At 35.0% G+C, this 17,373-nt stretch overlaps 1 protein-coding gene and 1 long non-coding RNA gene across 2 annotated transcripts; one reads left to right on the forward strand and one right to left on the reverse strand.

The window, feature by feature from the left end:
- Window positions 1-7,051: 7,051 nt before the first annotated feature.
- LOC122141968 lies at window positions 7,052-12,756 on the reverse strand. The gene is made up of 4 exons (XR_006158248.1): window positions 12,471-12,756; window positions 9,458-10,333; window positions 7,701-8,013; window positions 7,052-7,592 (listed from the first exon to the last, which is right to left on the reverse strand). It is a non-coding gene; the product is annotated as an uncharacterized LOC122141968 (long non-coding RNA).
- Window positions 9,568-14,459, forward strand: LOC109071157 (potassium voltage-gated channel subfamily G member 1-like). The gene is made up of 2 exons (XM_042750955.1): window positions 9,568-10,359; window positions 13,455-14,459. Exons 1-2 carry the CDS (start codon window positions 9,568-9,570, stop codon window positions 14,232-14,234), a joined length of 1,572 nt encoding a protein of 523 aa, XP_042606889.1. The 3' UTR covers window positions 14,235-14,459.
- Window positions 14,460-17,373: the final 2,914 nt, after the last annotated feature.

Here is a 17,373-nt window from a genome sequence, read left to right on the forward strand (position 1 = left end):
AGACTTGTTTTCTTCATGTATTTTTAATACAACTGTATTTTTCCTTGCTAGGAAGTTGAACAAGTTCAAGAAAAAAGATAAAAACAAGCGCAAACATCTGCTAGCGCAGTGAAACAAAAGGCATTTATATTCAAGAGACAATTTATGAAAACAAGCCTTAATATCTTATGTAGTATTGTTTCTCAAATGAAACTTTTCTAAGCATTTTTAGATATTTTAACAAGTAAACAACACATAAATACTAAGTAAAAGATGATTTTTGGCAGTGCAAATAGCTATTTAGTACTATAAACAGTCTTTTAAGCAAAACTCTTGCCTATAATTAACAAAACGAATGGTGGTAAATATCACTATAAAAAGTTTATGGAAATGATAGGAAATAAGATGACATCCAAAGTGACTTTTTTTCATCAGCGAGGATATTTTGTTTGTTTTTATATTACTGTGAAAAATAAAATAAATTATGTTGTTAATAAATGATATTCTTCTTATTATTTTCTTGACATTTAAGCACATTTTCCAAAATGAATTCAGACATTTTTTTTTTTTTTTGATAATTTAAACCATTACGTAAGTGGCTTGAAAATAGCACATGTTTACCTTGAAGTTGTAATCTAATAACTGAAAGGTTGTAGGTTCGAATCCTGTAGTACTGTGTGTCACTTTGAATGAAAGTGTCTGTTAAGGCAGTACTTGCAGGGGAAGCTGTGGCCTAATCGTTAGAGAGTTTGACTCCTAACCCTAAGGTTGTGGGTTCGAGTCTCGGGCCGACAATACCACGACTGAGGTGCCCTTGAGCAAGGCACTGAACCCCCAACTGCTCCCTTGGCACCTGCTCACTGCTCCTGGTGTGTGTTCACGGTGTGTGTGTGTTCACTGCTGTGTGTGTGCACTTTGGATGGGTTAAATGCAGAGCACGAATTCTGAGTATGGGTCACCATACTTGGCTGTATGTCACTTTCAGTGCATTAGCGATGGGAAAAATAAACAGATCCATCTGATGGTGACAGACAAACTGCCGCTGGCCTTTCTTTGACAAATCCACTCATGGAAAGTCAGACGGCCACAGATGCATCAATCTGAGGGGAAGAGGGAGCAGAAGTCCTAGAGACGTAGAGCTGCAGGACCCCATAGACGATGGGTGGGCGGCACCAGAAGAGAGCATGAGATGCGTGGGATGGGGTGGGGCACGTTTGCCAAGTGCTCTCACCAGGCAGCAGTGGAGTATGGTGTATCATCACCCAAAACATGAGGCTCCCTGCTTAATCATGAGCACTGTGGATTTAAAGTGCACAAAAAAGTTAACTTGATGTGTGGAACATAATGGAAATTATGCACAACATTGACATCAGAATACTTTACCAGCTGTTCAGTAGGGTATGGGCAATATAACTAATAATTACATTCGATGTTTTTAGCCAATTGATGAATTTGATATAAATCTATGTATTTATGCATTCATCTTAAATGTCTTAAAAGTGATTTCCCCCTCCTCCAGGTAAAAATGTTTCATGTATAAACTAAAACACAAAATGTATGGCATGATATGTTTTCTGCTATATTTGTAACAAACATACTATAAATGTTGAAGACAGATTTCTAAAAACAACTACAGTAGACAATTGAGAACTCGATGCCTAAATAAAAAGCACATTAAAATAAGTGCAGCGCTCGATTTTATATCATCATCAAAGTGATCAAGTATATACGGTATCATCATGAATATTTAATATATGGGCCATTCTTACTGTTTGCTGGATGATGTGTTTTGATGTGTTTAACAGCACAGAGAAGATGCTTTATTGTGTGTAAAGATGTCCCAGAAGAAAAGCTTTGGCTTCTATTATGTCTGACATGCAAAGAAGTATTAGCCATAGATAATTCAATAAACCTCATACAAATCAGCCAGGAGATGTTTCCCATGTTATCCATCACTTTGACGAGACACAACACTGATATTCTAGTTATTGTTCTTCCATTATGCTTTTGAACATATGCACACAAACTCAAATACTCCAAAAACGTTTGTACTTGATGCTAATCAGTGCATTAATTTGGAGAACAATACACAAATTGACAAAGATTTTAATATTTTTTCCAAAACAGTTCACAGCTCGTGTAAGTAACGGTGGGAGTAATTCTTGTTCTTTCTGGCTGATCAAAAAATGAAACTTGTCAGATTTTGCCTTATGATATTAGATCCAACTGGGTTTATATATACATATATATATATATACATATATATGGGTTATATATATATATCATAATAGCATATATATATATATATATATATATATATATATATACATATGATATATATATATAATATATATATATATATATACATATATATATATATATATATATATATATATATATATATATATATATATATATACATACATATATACATATATATATATATATATATATATATATATATATATATCAGAAGCAGCATTGAGGCTGTTGCCATTAAATTTTGCATGACTGCACTGAGTGTATTAAACACACAAGCAATTTTCCCATTGAGTAATTTTCTCTGGCTGTCACAGTATGATTATTCTTGTCTTTCAACAGTCACTAAATCCAGCAATGTAAATAAGTGACGCCTGTAATCTTCCTGTGCTCCGCATACTACATATCACATTACCAGACCTCTTATTCTGCTCAAGTAGCTCAGTCATCAAACAGAAAACTGGGGAACAACTAGTTTTGTTCAAATGGAACTTGTTCTTTAAAAACTGTGTTTGGAAAATAGCAGCTTGGACATTCTGCTATATAAATTAAGGCTGTCAAACTATTGCATTTTTAATCAAATTAATTACACAGTGTGGTGATGAATTAATCTAATTAATTACAAATTAATCAAAGTTTGCTGAGAAATAACTGTCCACCCCCAAAAATAATAATAATTAAGCAATTGTGTTAAATGATAATAGCATCAAATACACATTACAAAAAGTAGCTAGAATTATTTTATTTGATTCAACATAAAATGTATAACACACAAACTATTAGGCTCCAAAGGCCATGATTTATTTATTTATTTCAGAAGCTGCATCTTAATTGGTATTTAGATATATTTAGACTGTTTATTGCAGCTCAGAGGTGGCATGAATGCATTTACACTGAAATTACAATTGCATAAATAATGTTGTGAGATTTAATGCATTTTAAATGGGTATTAAAGGGGTAGTTCACCCAAAAATCACGAACTCACCCTCAAACCTGCATGACATTCTTTGTGCTGTGGAACATTAAAGAAGACAATTTAAGAAATGTCTCAGTAACCAAAGGTCAATGGTAACCAAAATAATTTGTTTACAAACGTTCTTCAAACGATAAATAAATAAAGTCGTGTAGGTTTAACATGACAGTAATGTTTGAGAAATTTAGGGTCATTTTATGGGGTGAATTATCCAATTAGTGTAATTTATTTGTTTATTTATTTGATTGATTGATTGCAATTATTTTTATTTATTATATATAAAACTACCCTCAAAATAAAGCAAACAAACAACTAAACAATCAATAAACAAACAAAAATAATCCCTTCAAACAACAAAATCAATCAGTAATAAAACAAATAACCACCCATAAAAAAACCATCCCAAAATATAACAAAACGTGGACTCATTCAGAAACAAACCATCGCTGTGTGTTGCTCTGGCACACAACAATTCTGCTGTGGCTTTGCAGGTAATATTTTTATTGAAAATTGAGCTAAAACAGACCAAAATGTGTCTAAAATATAACACAATATTAACTTCTTATTTATTGAAAATCAATATCACATTTGCACTTCGGGACAAAAACAGCACTCGTGTGATCGTGTGCAATTGTTGCTCGTGTGATATTGCGTAACTATATCATATGATATAAATATGCGACAGAAACTCATACTGGGCATTTTTGCCCCGATGTCCTGAATTTTAGGTGCATATAACTTCATTCTATAGGCTATATTGTTACAGTTGTTGGCTGCATCAAGTTCATCACCAATCAACTATATGAAATCTAAGATTAACAATGTGACCTAAATGTATTGTTGTTCTATAACTCCTATAGCTAATTAATAAAATTAATGCATTACATCCACAGCCCTAATATATATGTTTTACGGATGAAAGAAAAGTACAGCTTTGGAAAGATGTGAGGCTGAGTAAATGACAAAATGTTCATTTTGGGAAGAAGTGTTCTTTGAAAGCAGAGGTTCAGATCCCCAGCGCTCGATTTTCTACATGATGGAGGTTAGTGCAGTTAGGTTGGAAAGTGTGCTCAGCATGTTACTGCCAGAATCACAGTCCTGTGACTCAGAGGCAATCTGGAGAAAAAGCCCTGGAGCAAAGCTGTGATCTCGCTGCGTCAGAGTGAAAACTCACTGTTACCAACGCTGCGGTTCAAAGGTTTGCTCTGCTCCTCGACTGTTCTCGCACACTCTTTCATTCTGTCCATTCGCACTGTCGTTCCTTAAAAGGAATAGTTCACCAAAAAGAAAACTGTGTCATTGTTTACTCATCCTCTTGTTCTTCCAAACCCACTGACTTTCTTTCTTCTGTGGATGAGAAATTTTGAAGAATGCATTGGAAAAACAATGTGAGCAATGAAATAGTGCGTCCACCTTGAACGTACAATAAAACAAGACCGTCGATCAATACACTATATTACCCCAATTACCATTACCCCAAACACATCACACATGCACATTTCCAAATGTAGCACATCAAGAAGCATTGCACTGGATTTGATGGCTTCTAAACACCCGCATACAACATATGGACTATTTCTGTGGTGTTTTTAAGGCAATCTAATGAATTTAACTGTCCGTGGGTGCTGTGCGCCATTTGGAAATGAACTGAGAATAATTGGAATTCCAGAATTTTAATTGAGGTAGCAATAGATGTTCCTGAAATGAATTTGAATTAAGGTAGCAAGAGGATCCAGAATTGAAATTTGAATTTGAATGCAAAGGAGGAGAATTAAAATAAAAAAATAAAAAAACTGAGAATTAAATCATAGAATTTCCCAAAACAATTTTTTAACTACCAAAGCATGGTTTTGTGTTTATCCTTGTTTGAAAGTTTATAAAATAATTTTATATAATTTAATTATAAAAACTTAAAACTTTTAATTAATTTAGAAGTGTAAATTACCCCAAATAATTAATTTTTATTCACATTTAAGTACAAGCTGCAATGTTTTATAGACCTTACAGACAAACAGACTTAGGTTAATAGAAAGAAAGAAAGACTTTTTTGTTATATAAATTAATTATTTTATTAATGAGTTCTTTAAAAACGTCCAAGAATGCATTACTTTTTGAATTGCAATTCAGTAAACCCCCTTTCTTGTCATTTTCTCTTAGGTATGGCCATTTCATCAATTCAGAATTTTTTTTGTTAGTTAAATTTTTTGCAGCTTATATAGTGCAGACAATATGCTTTCATTTTCTTTTTTTATTTTGCCATCCAGTCTAGTGCAGGGTGAGTACATGATGAGAATGTTAAATTCTGGTTCACTGTACATGTATATTTTTGTTATCTTTGCCCAATCTTTAATTGGAAATTGGAAACTAGTGTTTGCCTGTCAACATTTTCCAAACATTTTCCAACATTTTCCAAAGATGTCCATTTCTGTACCTGACCTCTTCTTCCTGTCACCTGCCTTACACCTTCCTTTCATCTACTAATTCTCATGTCACTCCTTCTTTGAACACTCAACCCTACTTAAGATAAAGGCCTGCATGTGCGGAAGATAAAGGTGACAGACGCTCCTCGGCAGCCCAGTGGTTAGCGCATGCTTATTTTGACAGCTCGGAAACAAAAGGCCAAGCTTAATCATTATCTTGCAGCGACTGACAGTGCAGGTGCTTAATAAGCATGCGGTGACGCACACTTTCCTGATTTTAGCAACCCGAAGACTCCCATCTTGGCTTCTGATTGGTGCCTGAACACACAGGGCCGCAGACACTAATTTGTGACTTGTGAACCCATTACAGCTTCATCATGGTAATTGATTTAATTAGTTTGGACACTGGCCATGGAGGGTATAAAGCATCTGGGAGCAGCGCTGTGCACCATTCAGAATTAGAATGACAATTCCAGCTGAATTCCTGAATTTGAATTGACAGAATGCAAGACAGGAGAATTTAAAATGAACTGATATCTAACAAAATTAATGCACCTGTATACAAGTTTTTTTTGTTTATATATTAAGTATAACTTTTTTTTTGTCATTTTATTTTTAGTTATGTTATTATTAATAATACTGCTTCTGTGGTGCTTTTATGGCAGGATTGTGTGCCGTTCAGAATTAAAATAAATGAACTTTTTAATATTTATATTAATTAATTGTATTTTTTTATATATATTATAAATTAAGTGAACTTAAAATGTAATATTAAATAATTAAATACAAAATGAATTTGTAAAAAAAAAAAATTTTTTTAAAAAAAAAAAAAAAAAAATATTTTTTCACCACCCACATACCACATATTCAAAAATATTTATATCTCCCAAAAATTATCCCACCATAACAAAAAAACAATTTTTTTTTTTTTTATTAAAAAATAAATAATAATAATGATAACCCTATGATTGGTTTTGTGGTCCAGAGTCACATATTGTATATATATTTTATGTTATTAACAATTTTGTCATTTTATATATTATATATTTAATTAACTTAAAATTGTGGTTTTTGTTATAGTTAACCAAAAAAGTTCATTACTTGAAAAAAAAATAATAATAATAAAAAATAATATATATATATATATATATATATATATTAATTAAAGATAAAACCTTAAAACAAAAACAAATATAAATTTACATATAAAATCAGCATTTTTTATTTAAGCTAGTTGTTACAAAGGCAGCATTTCTCATTTCATAACATGATTAACTAAAATAACTAAAACTAAAACACTAAAACTTTAAATTTATAATACCAATAAAAATTGATTCAAAATATTAAGAAATATGATAATAGTACTGCAATGATACAAAAATAACACTGAAAAAGTGTAAAAAAAAAAAAAAACCATTTCATTTACTAGAATGCATAACTTGTGTTCATTTTCTTTAAAATTAACGTAGTAAATTTATTTTCCTCTTATTCTAGTTCAACTTCCTGTGGGAAGTGGCCAATTCAATTTAATTTCCCAAAGTGAAAAGAAGCTAATAAAATCTGCCCAGCCTTGTCTGGGAGGTGAACGTCTTCACTGGAGCGATGTTGAGCCAGAGCATTTCGATTCATCAGTCTGTGGTTCGCATTGCGGCGTTGCAAGAAAGGTGTCTAAGGTTCAAAATGCTCCACTTGTTGTGTAGGTGAACGTTTGAGACAAGTTTGAAAAAGAGGTGTTGGAAGCACTCGAGTTATTCATTTTCACACTCTTACTTGGATGGGAAGGCTTCCTTGTCGCGGGCTATCGCAGGCTAGGTAGTTGCGTGCCAAGATATTCTGTTCACTTGTTTCGCAAGGGTTCATTCATTGGCAAGTCCCCCGCAACAAGTCAGAACATACACCATCTTATCTGAACGTCCCAGATGCTCCTAAAAACAGCAGATGAAAGTGATGCACAAAAGGCCCTGTGGGGTGAAAAACAAGTCATGCTAATTATTAGTCAAAAGTTTGAAGGTAGTAGCGTGAAATAGCATCAGTTTTGCTAAGAATCTTAAATGTCGTCATAATCTTACCAACAATTGCACTTTACTAGACCTTAATCACAGAGTCTGTCCCAAAAAGTAGACAGCGGGATTATTGATCAGCAGAACCCGGGAGGTTTCTGTCCATTAGAAAGTACTTTGTACTTTGGGACCTGAGTGATGTCATCGGTCGGTCGAGCCTCTTATTGTAATAGCACTGGCTTCATCTTGCTACCTCTTCTGGTCGGGTTTTTCATTTTAGTGGCTGTGTTCATTCATCTATTTAAAAATGCTTTTTTGTTTGTTTGTCCTAAAATGGTTTTGCTTAGTATAATGGTCCAAAGTCACGGCTACAACAGTACAGCTGCAAAATATAACAATATGTGTGTTACCATGATTAAAAAAATGCTTACTAACCTTTTCTGTGTAAAGTGACTGTGTATCCAATTATACAAATTCAGTTCCATAAACACTAAAACTGCTGTAAAAATGACAAACAAATTTTTAAACAAAAATACATAAAATGTACCAGAATAAGTGCTTTTATAAAATGCTAAATTTGAAAAAAAGAATTCACATTTCTGCTTTTAAATCTCTTAAAATTGTTCACATTCACTTCCATTGTAAGTGCCTCACAGTAACCTACATTTTCAGAGATAGAGACATAGACAGATAGAGGAATAGATAGATTTGCATTTAGTTTGGATTTAATGTATATATTAAATTACAGTTTTTCCATGGCTTTTGGTGCAAATGAAATTCTCAAAACTACTTGCTCATCCTTCGCATCATCTTGTCACCTGTGCACATCATAAAATCAGTTTCTCATTCTTTTGAACAAGTTAATGACAACAGTGACTAAGCATTTTGCCTATCTTGTTTGTGAATAATGACACAAGAACTTTTCATTCCGATGCCACTGATATGTTCATTGACATAAATACTTTTGAGATATTAACTAAAGATTTTGAGTAAGTTACAGGCTTTTGCAAAAAATCTATTGTGTGGTGCTGTTTGTACAAATTGTTTTGAGAAATGCACATCATTGCAAATATTAAGGATGATTCGAGAAATGCACCAAATCGACTTTTATATATACAATATTTTTTTATAATAATTCCCTTCCACTGGAAGTGCCTCACCACAACCTCCATCGTTACATATAGATAGATAGACAGACAGACAGACAGACAGACAGACAGACAGATAGTAGATAGACAGACAGACAGACGGACAGACAGACAGACAGATAGATAGATAGATAGATAGATAGATAGATTATTTATTTGTTCTACTGTAGTTTTTGTCCTATTTCTTGTAATTAGTTTCTCATTCTTATTTAATCGCAGACTTGTCTGAATATAACTTTATTGTTATATTTACACTTGATGGCAAGATTTCTGAAATATCTATGGTATCAAAATTTTTTATTTAGGCTAGTATTAGTTTTTTGTTATATTGACACTTGATGGCAAGATTTCTGAAATATCTATGGTATCAAAAATTTTGATATCATAAAGATCTAATTTAAAGAAAAAATAATTATATATTGTAGGTAGGGTTGCAAAAAGGTGGAAAATTTCCAGTAAACTTTGAATATATGAAATATTCCAGAAATTTTGGAAACTTTCCAGGATTTTATTTTTTTATTTTTTATTCCAGGGATTTTTGGAAAGTTTCTGGAAATTTACTGGAAATGTTCCACCCCTTTGCAACCCTAATTTTAGACGATATTGTGATACAGATTTTGGTGATATTGCCCACCCCTAGTTATCATTATCAGTCTAGGAGTGAACAGGCCTCAATACCTTGATCACTAATCTGCCGTCTCGTTCTCATTGAGCAGGTCACTCTTTGAGAGGAAACGCTGGACTACAGGCATGTGACAGCCGCTGAGGTGGAGGTGGCCAGGTGAAAGATGACTTTACTGGCAGGCGATGGTTCGGATTACGACTACAGTGCTTTGAGTTGCACCTCGGACACCTCTCTGAACGCGCCGCCCATCCAGGAGCAAGAGGCCCTCAAGGGCGTTTATTACAAACGGGCGCAACGACTGCCTCTGACTGACCCCGGCATCCCCGATGCGCTCCATCCAGACGACAACGGCAACCTGCCATCCTGCGGCCAGCGGCTGCACGTCATCATTAACGTGGGCGGCCTGCGGTACCAGCTTCCCTGGACCACGCTGGAGGACTTCCCCCTCTCGCGTCTGGGCCAGTTGCGTCTGTGCAGCAGCTTTGACGAGATCATGCGGGTGTGTGATGACTACGACGTGGTCCACAATGAGTTCTTCTTCGACCGCAGTCCCTGCGCCTTCCGGACCATCCTCACCTTCCTGCGCGCCGGGAAGCTGCGCTCTCTGCGGGAGATGTGCGCCCTGTCTTTCCAAGAAGAGCTGCTCTACTGGGGCGTCCCGGAGGAGAGCTTGGAATGGTGCTGCCGGCGACGCCTCCTGCAGCGTGTGGAGGAATGCGACGAACTAGAGCGGGTGGTGGAGGAAGACGAGGACGACGACGAGGACAGTGGAAGCGGATTGGCCAGAGAGTCTCGTCTCGGCCACTGGATGGGAAAACTAAGAGACATGGTGGAGAAGCCTCACTCCGGCCTGCCCGGGAAGATCTTCGCCTGCCTGTCGGTGCTGTTCGTCACGATAACAGCCGTCAACCTGTCCATAAGCACCATGCCTGCCATGAGAGAGGAGGAGGAGACTGTAAGTACCAGTTTGTCCTGCGATCTACTACTGTTCAAAAGTTTGGGGCTTTTTAAAAAGAAATGGAACTTTAATTAGGCAAGGATGCCTTCATTTTATCAAAAGTGACAGAAAAGACATTTATAATTTCTGTTTCAATTAAATGCTGTTTTTGTTAACTTTCTACTCATCAAATGATGCTAAAATATGTATGTATTCCACAAAAATATTTAAAAAAAAATTCAGCTTTGCATCAAAGGATTAAATTACATTTTTAAAGCATATTTAAATACAAAATCTGCTATTTTAAATTGTAATAATATTTCACAATATTACTGTTTTTACTGTAATGTTGATCAAATAAATGCAGCCTTGGTGAGCAAAAAAGACTTCTTTCAAAAAAAAATGTTAAATGTTGCCTACCGCAAACTTTTGAATAGTGTAAATCAAATTTGCATGAATTGTATTTTTTTTTTTATTATTAAAAAAAGGGTAAAATATGTATGTATGTATAATATTAAATTAAGTTTCTGGATGATATACAGATAATCTGATATATATACTGTACCATTTTATTTAAATAAATAAATAAAAAACACTAAAGTTAAACTTTTAAATGTTGCAAGTGAATTTTGACATCACAAGATTATAATGGACAGTATGAAAATAGCATATTCTTTTTGAGAACAGTGTTACTTTATTTATTTATTTTTTTATTATTGATTTTTATCGATCAAATCTAAATGTAAAAATAGGGGAATTGTTGATTACACACAATTAAATATCTAATATAGACTGATACTAATCATTTTTAAAAAATCAGAAATACTGGCCAGTAGCCAATAACAGATAAACCATGCTTTCCTAGAAAATACTTGTAGCTTTTTCATGTAAAACAATATATGCTATAGAGCAAATCTCAACTGTCTGATTTATTTTGTTACAAAATTAATCTATAATATTGCCAAGCTCTTTCTTTAAAAAAAGAGTGTACATACATCAGCATACATACAGTGCACTTGCACAGGACTGTGTAGTATAGCAAATCTTGACTGTTTGATATCATTACAATCAAATGTAACAACTATATTGCCCTGCTTTAATCTGATAAATGCTACGATAAGGCATGAATATTTTGAAATATTATAAACATTTACATTATGAATCTCTGTAAAGCTGCTTTGAATCAAAGTGTTGTGAAAAGTGCTAGACAAATAATTTGACTGGAGTTTAAAATAGTTCAGGTTTGCTCCTGAAGATCTTGCTTCCTGCAGACTGTAGTTGGAACTCAAACCCACGTGAACCAGCTAATCAAGGTCTTTAAGTTCACTTGAAAATGACAGCCAGGTGTCTCACAGCTCATCTCTGCAGGAAGAAAGATCTCAAACACGTTTACTGAAATTCATCAAGCCCCTGTTCACAGTTGTTCTGCTCAACCAGAGCGAATCTGCTCCAGCAGACGGCTTTGCTACAGGAGAGGTCATCTTTCTCCAGAAATAATTTGTGGCAATTAGACTGACTCTCATGTTAAACCAGCTCCTACTCTAATTGAATTAAGACACCCATTGTCTCGGCTCACATCAGTCACTGGAATAATTAAAATCGCCGCCCCTGGTACAGAGAAAAACAGAGCATAGAAAATTCAATTAAGCGTTAAACCAACATAGCACCAGCCAGACAGAGGCTACTTCCATTTCCATGAATTATGTCCTTTCTGTTTGTCACAGGCTATTTATGGTACTCTATTGTGAGGAAAAAAAAGACTTTAGGAATTTTTCTTCATATTTTACTAAAAGTATATCCTGGCAAATCTAAATAATGTTGCTAAATCTATTAGTATTTACTCCTTGGTGACATTTAGACCCAAGGTTTTAATTTGATCTTCATAAAAGCAGTGATCTCAAGAGGGTTTATCAGTTCTGCTGGTTTGTATGTCTGGCACAGGGTTTGTTTTTAAGGACCCAGGATGCAAAGATGCAGGTAAGTAGTCCTAACATCTTACCATTTTAAATTTAGCACTGAAGTATCAAGCGTGCAAACAGTATTTATATAATGGGGTTTAATTTTCAGTGCACTTAGTCAGTGGCACCATTTTCACATTTTCTGCATCACAATCAACACATTTTTCTTACTTTGCTGTTGTTAGTCTTCAAGGTGCAATTCTAGGATTTAATGAGAATGAAAAAGACACTGGAAGACGAGGTGAGATGAGGTGAAATAATATGCAGCAAAGCTCTGAAAACAAATCAAGGAAGGATGTGTTTTCATGAATCCCTGGCTTCCTCTAGTGGTGTACTAGCAGTATTACAACTGAGAACAAGACATTGGCAGGGATCAGAGGATGAAGCTTTTAGAGCAGGGGAAGGCAACGTCAGTCTTGGAGTGCCGATGTCCTGCAGAGTTTAGCTCCAAACCTGAAAAAAGCCTCACTTGTCTGTAGCCTTAGTAATCCTGAAGACCTTGATTAGCTTGTTCAGGTGTGTTTGATTAGGGTTAGAGCTAAACTCTGCAGGACAGCAGCACTCCAGGACAGACGTTGCCTATACCTGTTTTAGAGGATAGTTTGACACACACACACTGCAGAATAAGCAAAAATAAAACAGTACTACTGAAAAAATAAATTAAGAAAATTATAGTTAATTCAAATTAACAAGATGTTAATATTTGTGTCTCTTGTGCTCACCAAAGCTCTATTTATTTGATTAAAATATAGTAAAAACAGTGATTTTGTAAAATATTATTACAATTGAAAACAAAAACCTTCAAAAATAAATCAAACATGCTAACATACCTCAAAATAAACAATCATTACTCCAGTCTTCAGTATCACATGATCCTTCAGAAATCAATCTAATATGCTGATTTGCTACTCAAGAAACATATCTTATTATCAATATTTAAAACAGCTGTGTTGCTTAATATGTTTATGGAAACCATATACATTTTTTGGGGGGATTCTTTGATGAATAAAAAGTTCGGCGGCATTTATAGAAATCTTTTGCAACATCATAAATGTCTTTACTGTCACTTTTGATCAATCTAATGCATCCTTGCTGAGTAAAAGCATCTAGACTTTTAAATGGTGGTTCACACAACTTTCAATTCGTCTGTTTCAGGGCAAATGCTCTCAGATGTGCTACAACATCTTCATCGTGGAGACGGTGTGTGTGGCCTGGTTCTCACTGGAGTTCACGCTGCGCTTCATCCAAGACCGCAGCAAGCTGGCCTTCCTCCGGCAGCCGCTCAACCTGATCGACGTCATAGCCATCCTGCCCTACTACATCACGCTGGTGGTGGACAGCACCTCCACGGGCGAGAAGCGCTTGGGCTCGGGCAACAGCTACCTGGACAAAGTGGGTCTGGTGCTGCGCGTGCTGCGGGCGTTACGCATCCTCTACGTGATGCGGCTGGCGCGCCACTCACTCGGACTCCAGACGCTCGGGCTGACGGCGCGCCGGTGCACCCGGGAGTTCGGCCTGCTCCTCCTCTTCCTCTGCGTGGCCATAGCGCTCTTCTCGCCGCTCCTCTACCTGATCGAGAACGAGGCTGGGGTCACGCGAGAGTTCAGTAGCATACCTGCAACGTACTGGTGGGCCGTGATCACCATGACCACAGTGGGTTATGGCGACATGGTGCCGCGCAGCATCCCCGGACAGGTGGTAGCGCTCAGCAGCATCCTCAGCGGGATCCTGCTCATGGCGTTCCCCGTCACCTCCATATTCCACACGTTCTCACGCTCCTACGTGGAGCTCAAGCAGGAGCAGCAGCGGCTGCTGCAGCGCAGGACTCACTTTCTGCTGCGCAGCCGCATCGCTGGTCTGGGCAGCAACCTGTCGCTGGAGAGCGACGTGCTTTTTCCTAGCGTCTCGTCTGACCACAGAATCCGCGAGGAATAGGACGCAACCGGGGAGGACGCTAATGGACGCAGAATATAAAGCAGCTGTTTTCATATCTTGAATGTCATTTTACGCATTGTCCATCAACAGTCCATTAAAGGGATTTCATTTTCAAAAATGAAAATTCTATTATCATTTACTCACCCTCATGTCCTTCCAAACCCCTAAAGGTCCTTGCACACTTGAGTCCAAAATTGTTTTCATATTTGTCATCCTATGGCGTACGCTCTTCTGTGTCACCATCTCTTCTCCGATCTCAAACCAAATCTCAAACAAAAGCAAAAACACACCCATAAATAAAGTTGTTATTTTTGTTTTCAGCTGACAAAGAAGAGCGTAAACCGCCTGCATACTGCTCAGATTTGTCAAAATGGCACTACGCTGATTTGGAGAGACACAGAGGAGAGGAATTGTTGAATAAAGTCATTATTTTTGTTTTTCTTGGTGTACAAATGTATTTTCATCGCTTCATAACATTACGGTTGAATCACTGATGGCAGATGGAGTATTCTGACGATGCTTCTCATACTTTCCTGGACCTTGACACTGTTATTTATTTGGCAGTCTATGGGACAGAAGACAGCCTTTCCTGTTTTCATCCAAAATATCTTAAATTGTGTTCCGAAGATGAACAAAGCTTTTACGGGTTTGGAACGACATGGGGGTAAGTGAATAGTGACAAAATTTTCATTTTGTGGTGGAGTATCCCTTTAACCACATTCTCCAAAATCTCTTTGTTTGTTTGTTTGTTTTTTGTTCAGAAGAAGGAAGAAACTCATACAGATTTGGAACTACTTGAGGGTGAATAAATGATGAAAGAAATTTAAATATTTGGGTGAACTAGCCATTTAAAAGTCTTTTAGGGGTGATCGGTTGTGAACCTTCCAGCAGAACTGGCTTCCGGGTTAAATTGAACATATCTAACCTTTTCAGACCTATCTAATGGAGGTCTTTGGGTTTATTTGAAAAAGACTGGCTGTAAAAGTGAAAGTAAATGCGATAAGGCTGATCTTAAGGAAATAGATCACCAAAAATTAAAATTCTGTCCGCATTGAAGGCCCGTTCACACCAAGGTCAATAACTATAATGAGAACTATGAAGTTTTAATAATAGTTCTAATTCTGTGAAAAAGGGAATTCCTCACTGAAACTGTAATAACGACACAAAGGAACAATAAAATTAGGATCACTTTCAAAACCACCATCTGTGAAACACAAAAAGAGCATTCTGAATAATCCAAAAGTTGTTTTCCCCCAAAAGATTCTGATGAATGGGGACTGGCACTTTTCAAGCATCAAAAATGACATAAGCTGCATAAAACTGTCATGTAAGTTTAATTTAAAAATGTAAATAAATTGTAATAAATTTGTGTGCTATGTAATGCCTTTTAAAATTGTAACAAAAAAAAAAAACATTTCAAAAGGTTCAAAATAATACAGTCGGTCATGAATTGGACTTTGCTAATTCTCATGAGCACATCAGTGTTATTTAACTAAAACAGTTGTTTTCAGTGATTGAAAGAAAGCTGAAATAAAATCAAATAAAATCAAAACAAACAAAAAATATAATAATAATAAAATATAAAAAGCTATATAAAAATTTTAAAACTCCAAAAATAATAAAAGTGACAAAACAACTAAATTGCTAAAACTTAAGTTAAAATGAAAATTGAAAATATAATCATTTAAAACGAATTCAAAATAAACTATGTACATTTATATACTGTTATAGTATTTATTATATGAACAATAATGTTTAATACTAATATATAAAATACTAAAATAACACAGGAAGGCATCAAGGTGTACTGCAAGATTTTAAGTAAATAAAAACTTAAAATAAGCACAAAGCTATCAAGTGACCTCTGAAGTCCTGATATATACTTTTATGAAACTTTTATTATGCTTTTTTTGTCATTGTGTTGCTTGACAGGCCCAGTTCCCATCACTAACTGTGCATTATATTGAAAAAAGTGGCAAGGATAGGCCTTGGAAGAAAACAAGTATGTTTATGAGTGACATGAGAGTTAGTAAAGAATGACAGAATCTTCATTTTTTGGTGAACTATGCCTTTAAGAAGCAAAACTGAGCATTTCGGTTTTAAATCATCAAGCTCCAAGACATTTTGTTGTTGTTGTTGTTCAGGCCCCTTTTCAAAATCTTTCTGCCTAAAGGTGCTTTCACACTACACTTTGAGTATGCATATATTTATATATATATATATATATATATATATATATATATATATATATATATATATATATATATATATATATATATGTATATATGTATATATGTATATATATATATATATATATATTATATATATATATATCCTATATATATATATATATATATATATATATATATATATAATATATATATATATATATTATATATATATCTATATGTATATATATATATATATATATGTATATATATGTATATATATGTATATATATAATATATATATATATATATATATATATATATATTTCTGTGTGACATTCACATCTTCCATTGATCAAACATCTTTATGAATTCACAGGTCACACAGCAAAAGACGAATCTTCTGCACATATGCATGCATTCTCGGTCTCCCACATTTGCACGCATATGAACAGAAGCGAATGGAAAACAGAGTCGAGTGTGATTTCACCTAACAACAGCAAATGATTCAGTATGATGGCCATCAACACTGCACTCTGTTGAATCCACACATGTATTTTCAGTACTTCAGTACTGCATGAGTATCTTCCTTTTGTGCAAATTTAATTCTAACAAACACAAATCACATCACACACTAACATGTCACTCGAATTATGTTTTTAAACACCAGGTTTATGTTCAAAGTTTAGTGCTGCTGATATTTGTGTATGATTCAAATCCATATAACCTGCAGATGTCATGCCATATAATTCTGTACCACAATATACAATCTGTAATGTTTATTGCTAAGAAATCCTCTGCCAGGAACATCTCCCTATTTAGTTTCTCAAGTCACATGCTGTTTTTTAATTATTATTATTGATATTAATAATAATAAATCACAGGACATGAATAAACCTGATTTAATTTTTCTTGTGATTACATTGTTTTTTAATGGTCTCATTTTGTACAAATGTTTGTCACTTGCTGGA

This window comes from Cyprinus carpio, chromosome B23 (genome assembly GCF_018340385.1).
Source record: "Cyprinus carpio isolate SPL01 chromosome B23, ASM1834038v1, whole genome shotgun sequence".
NCBI classification, from domain to species: Eukaryota; Metazoa; Chordata; class Actinopteri; order Cypriniformes; family Cyprinidae; genus Cyprinus; species Cyprinus carpio.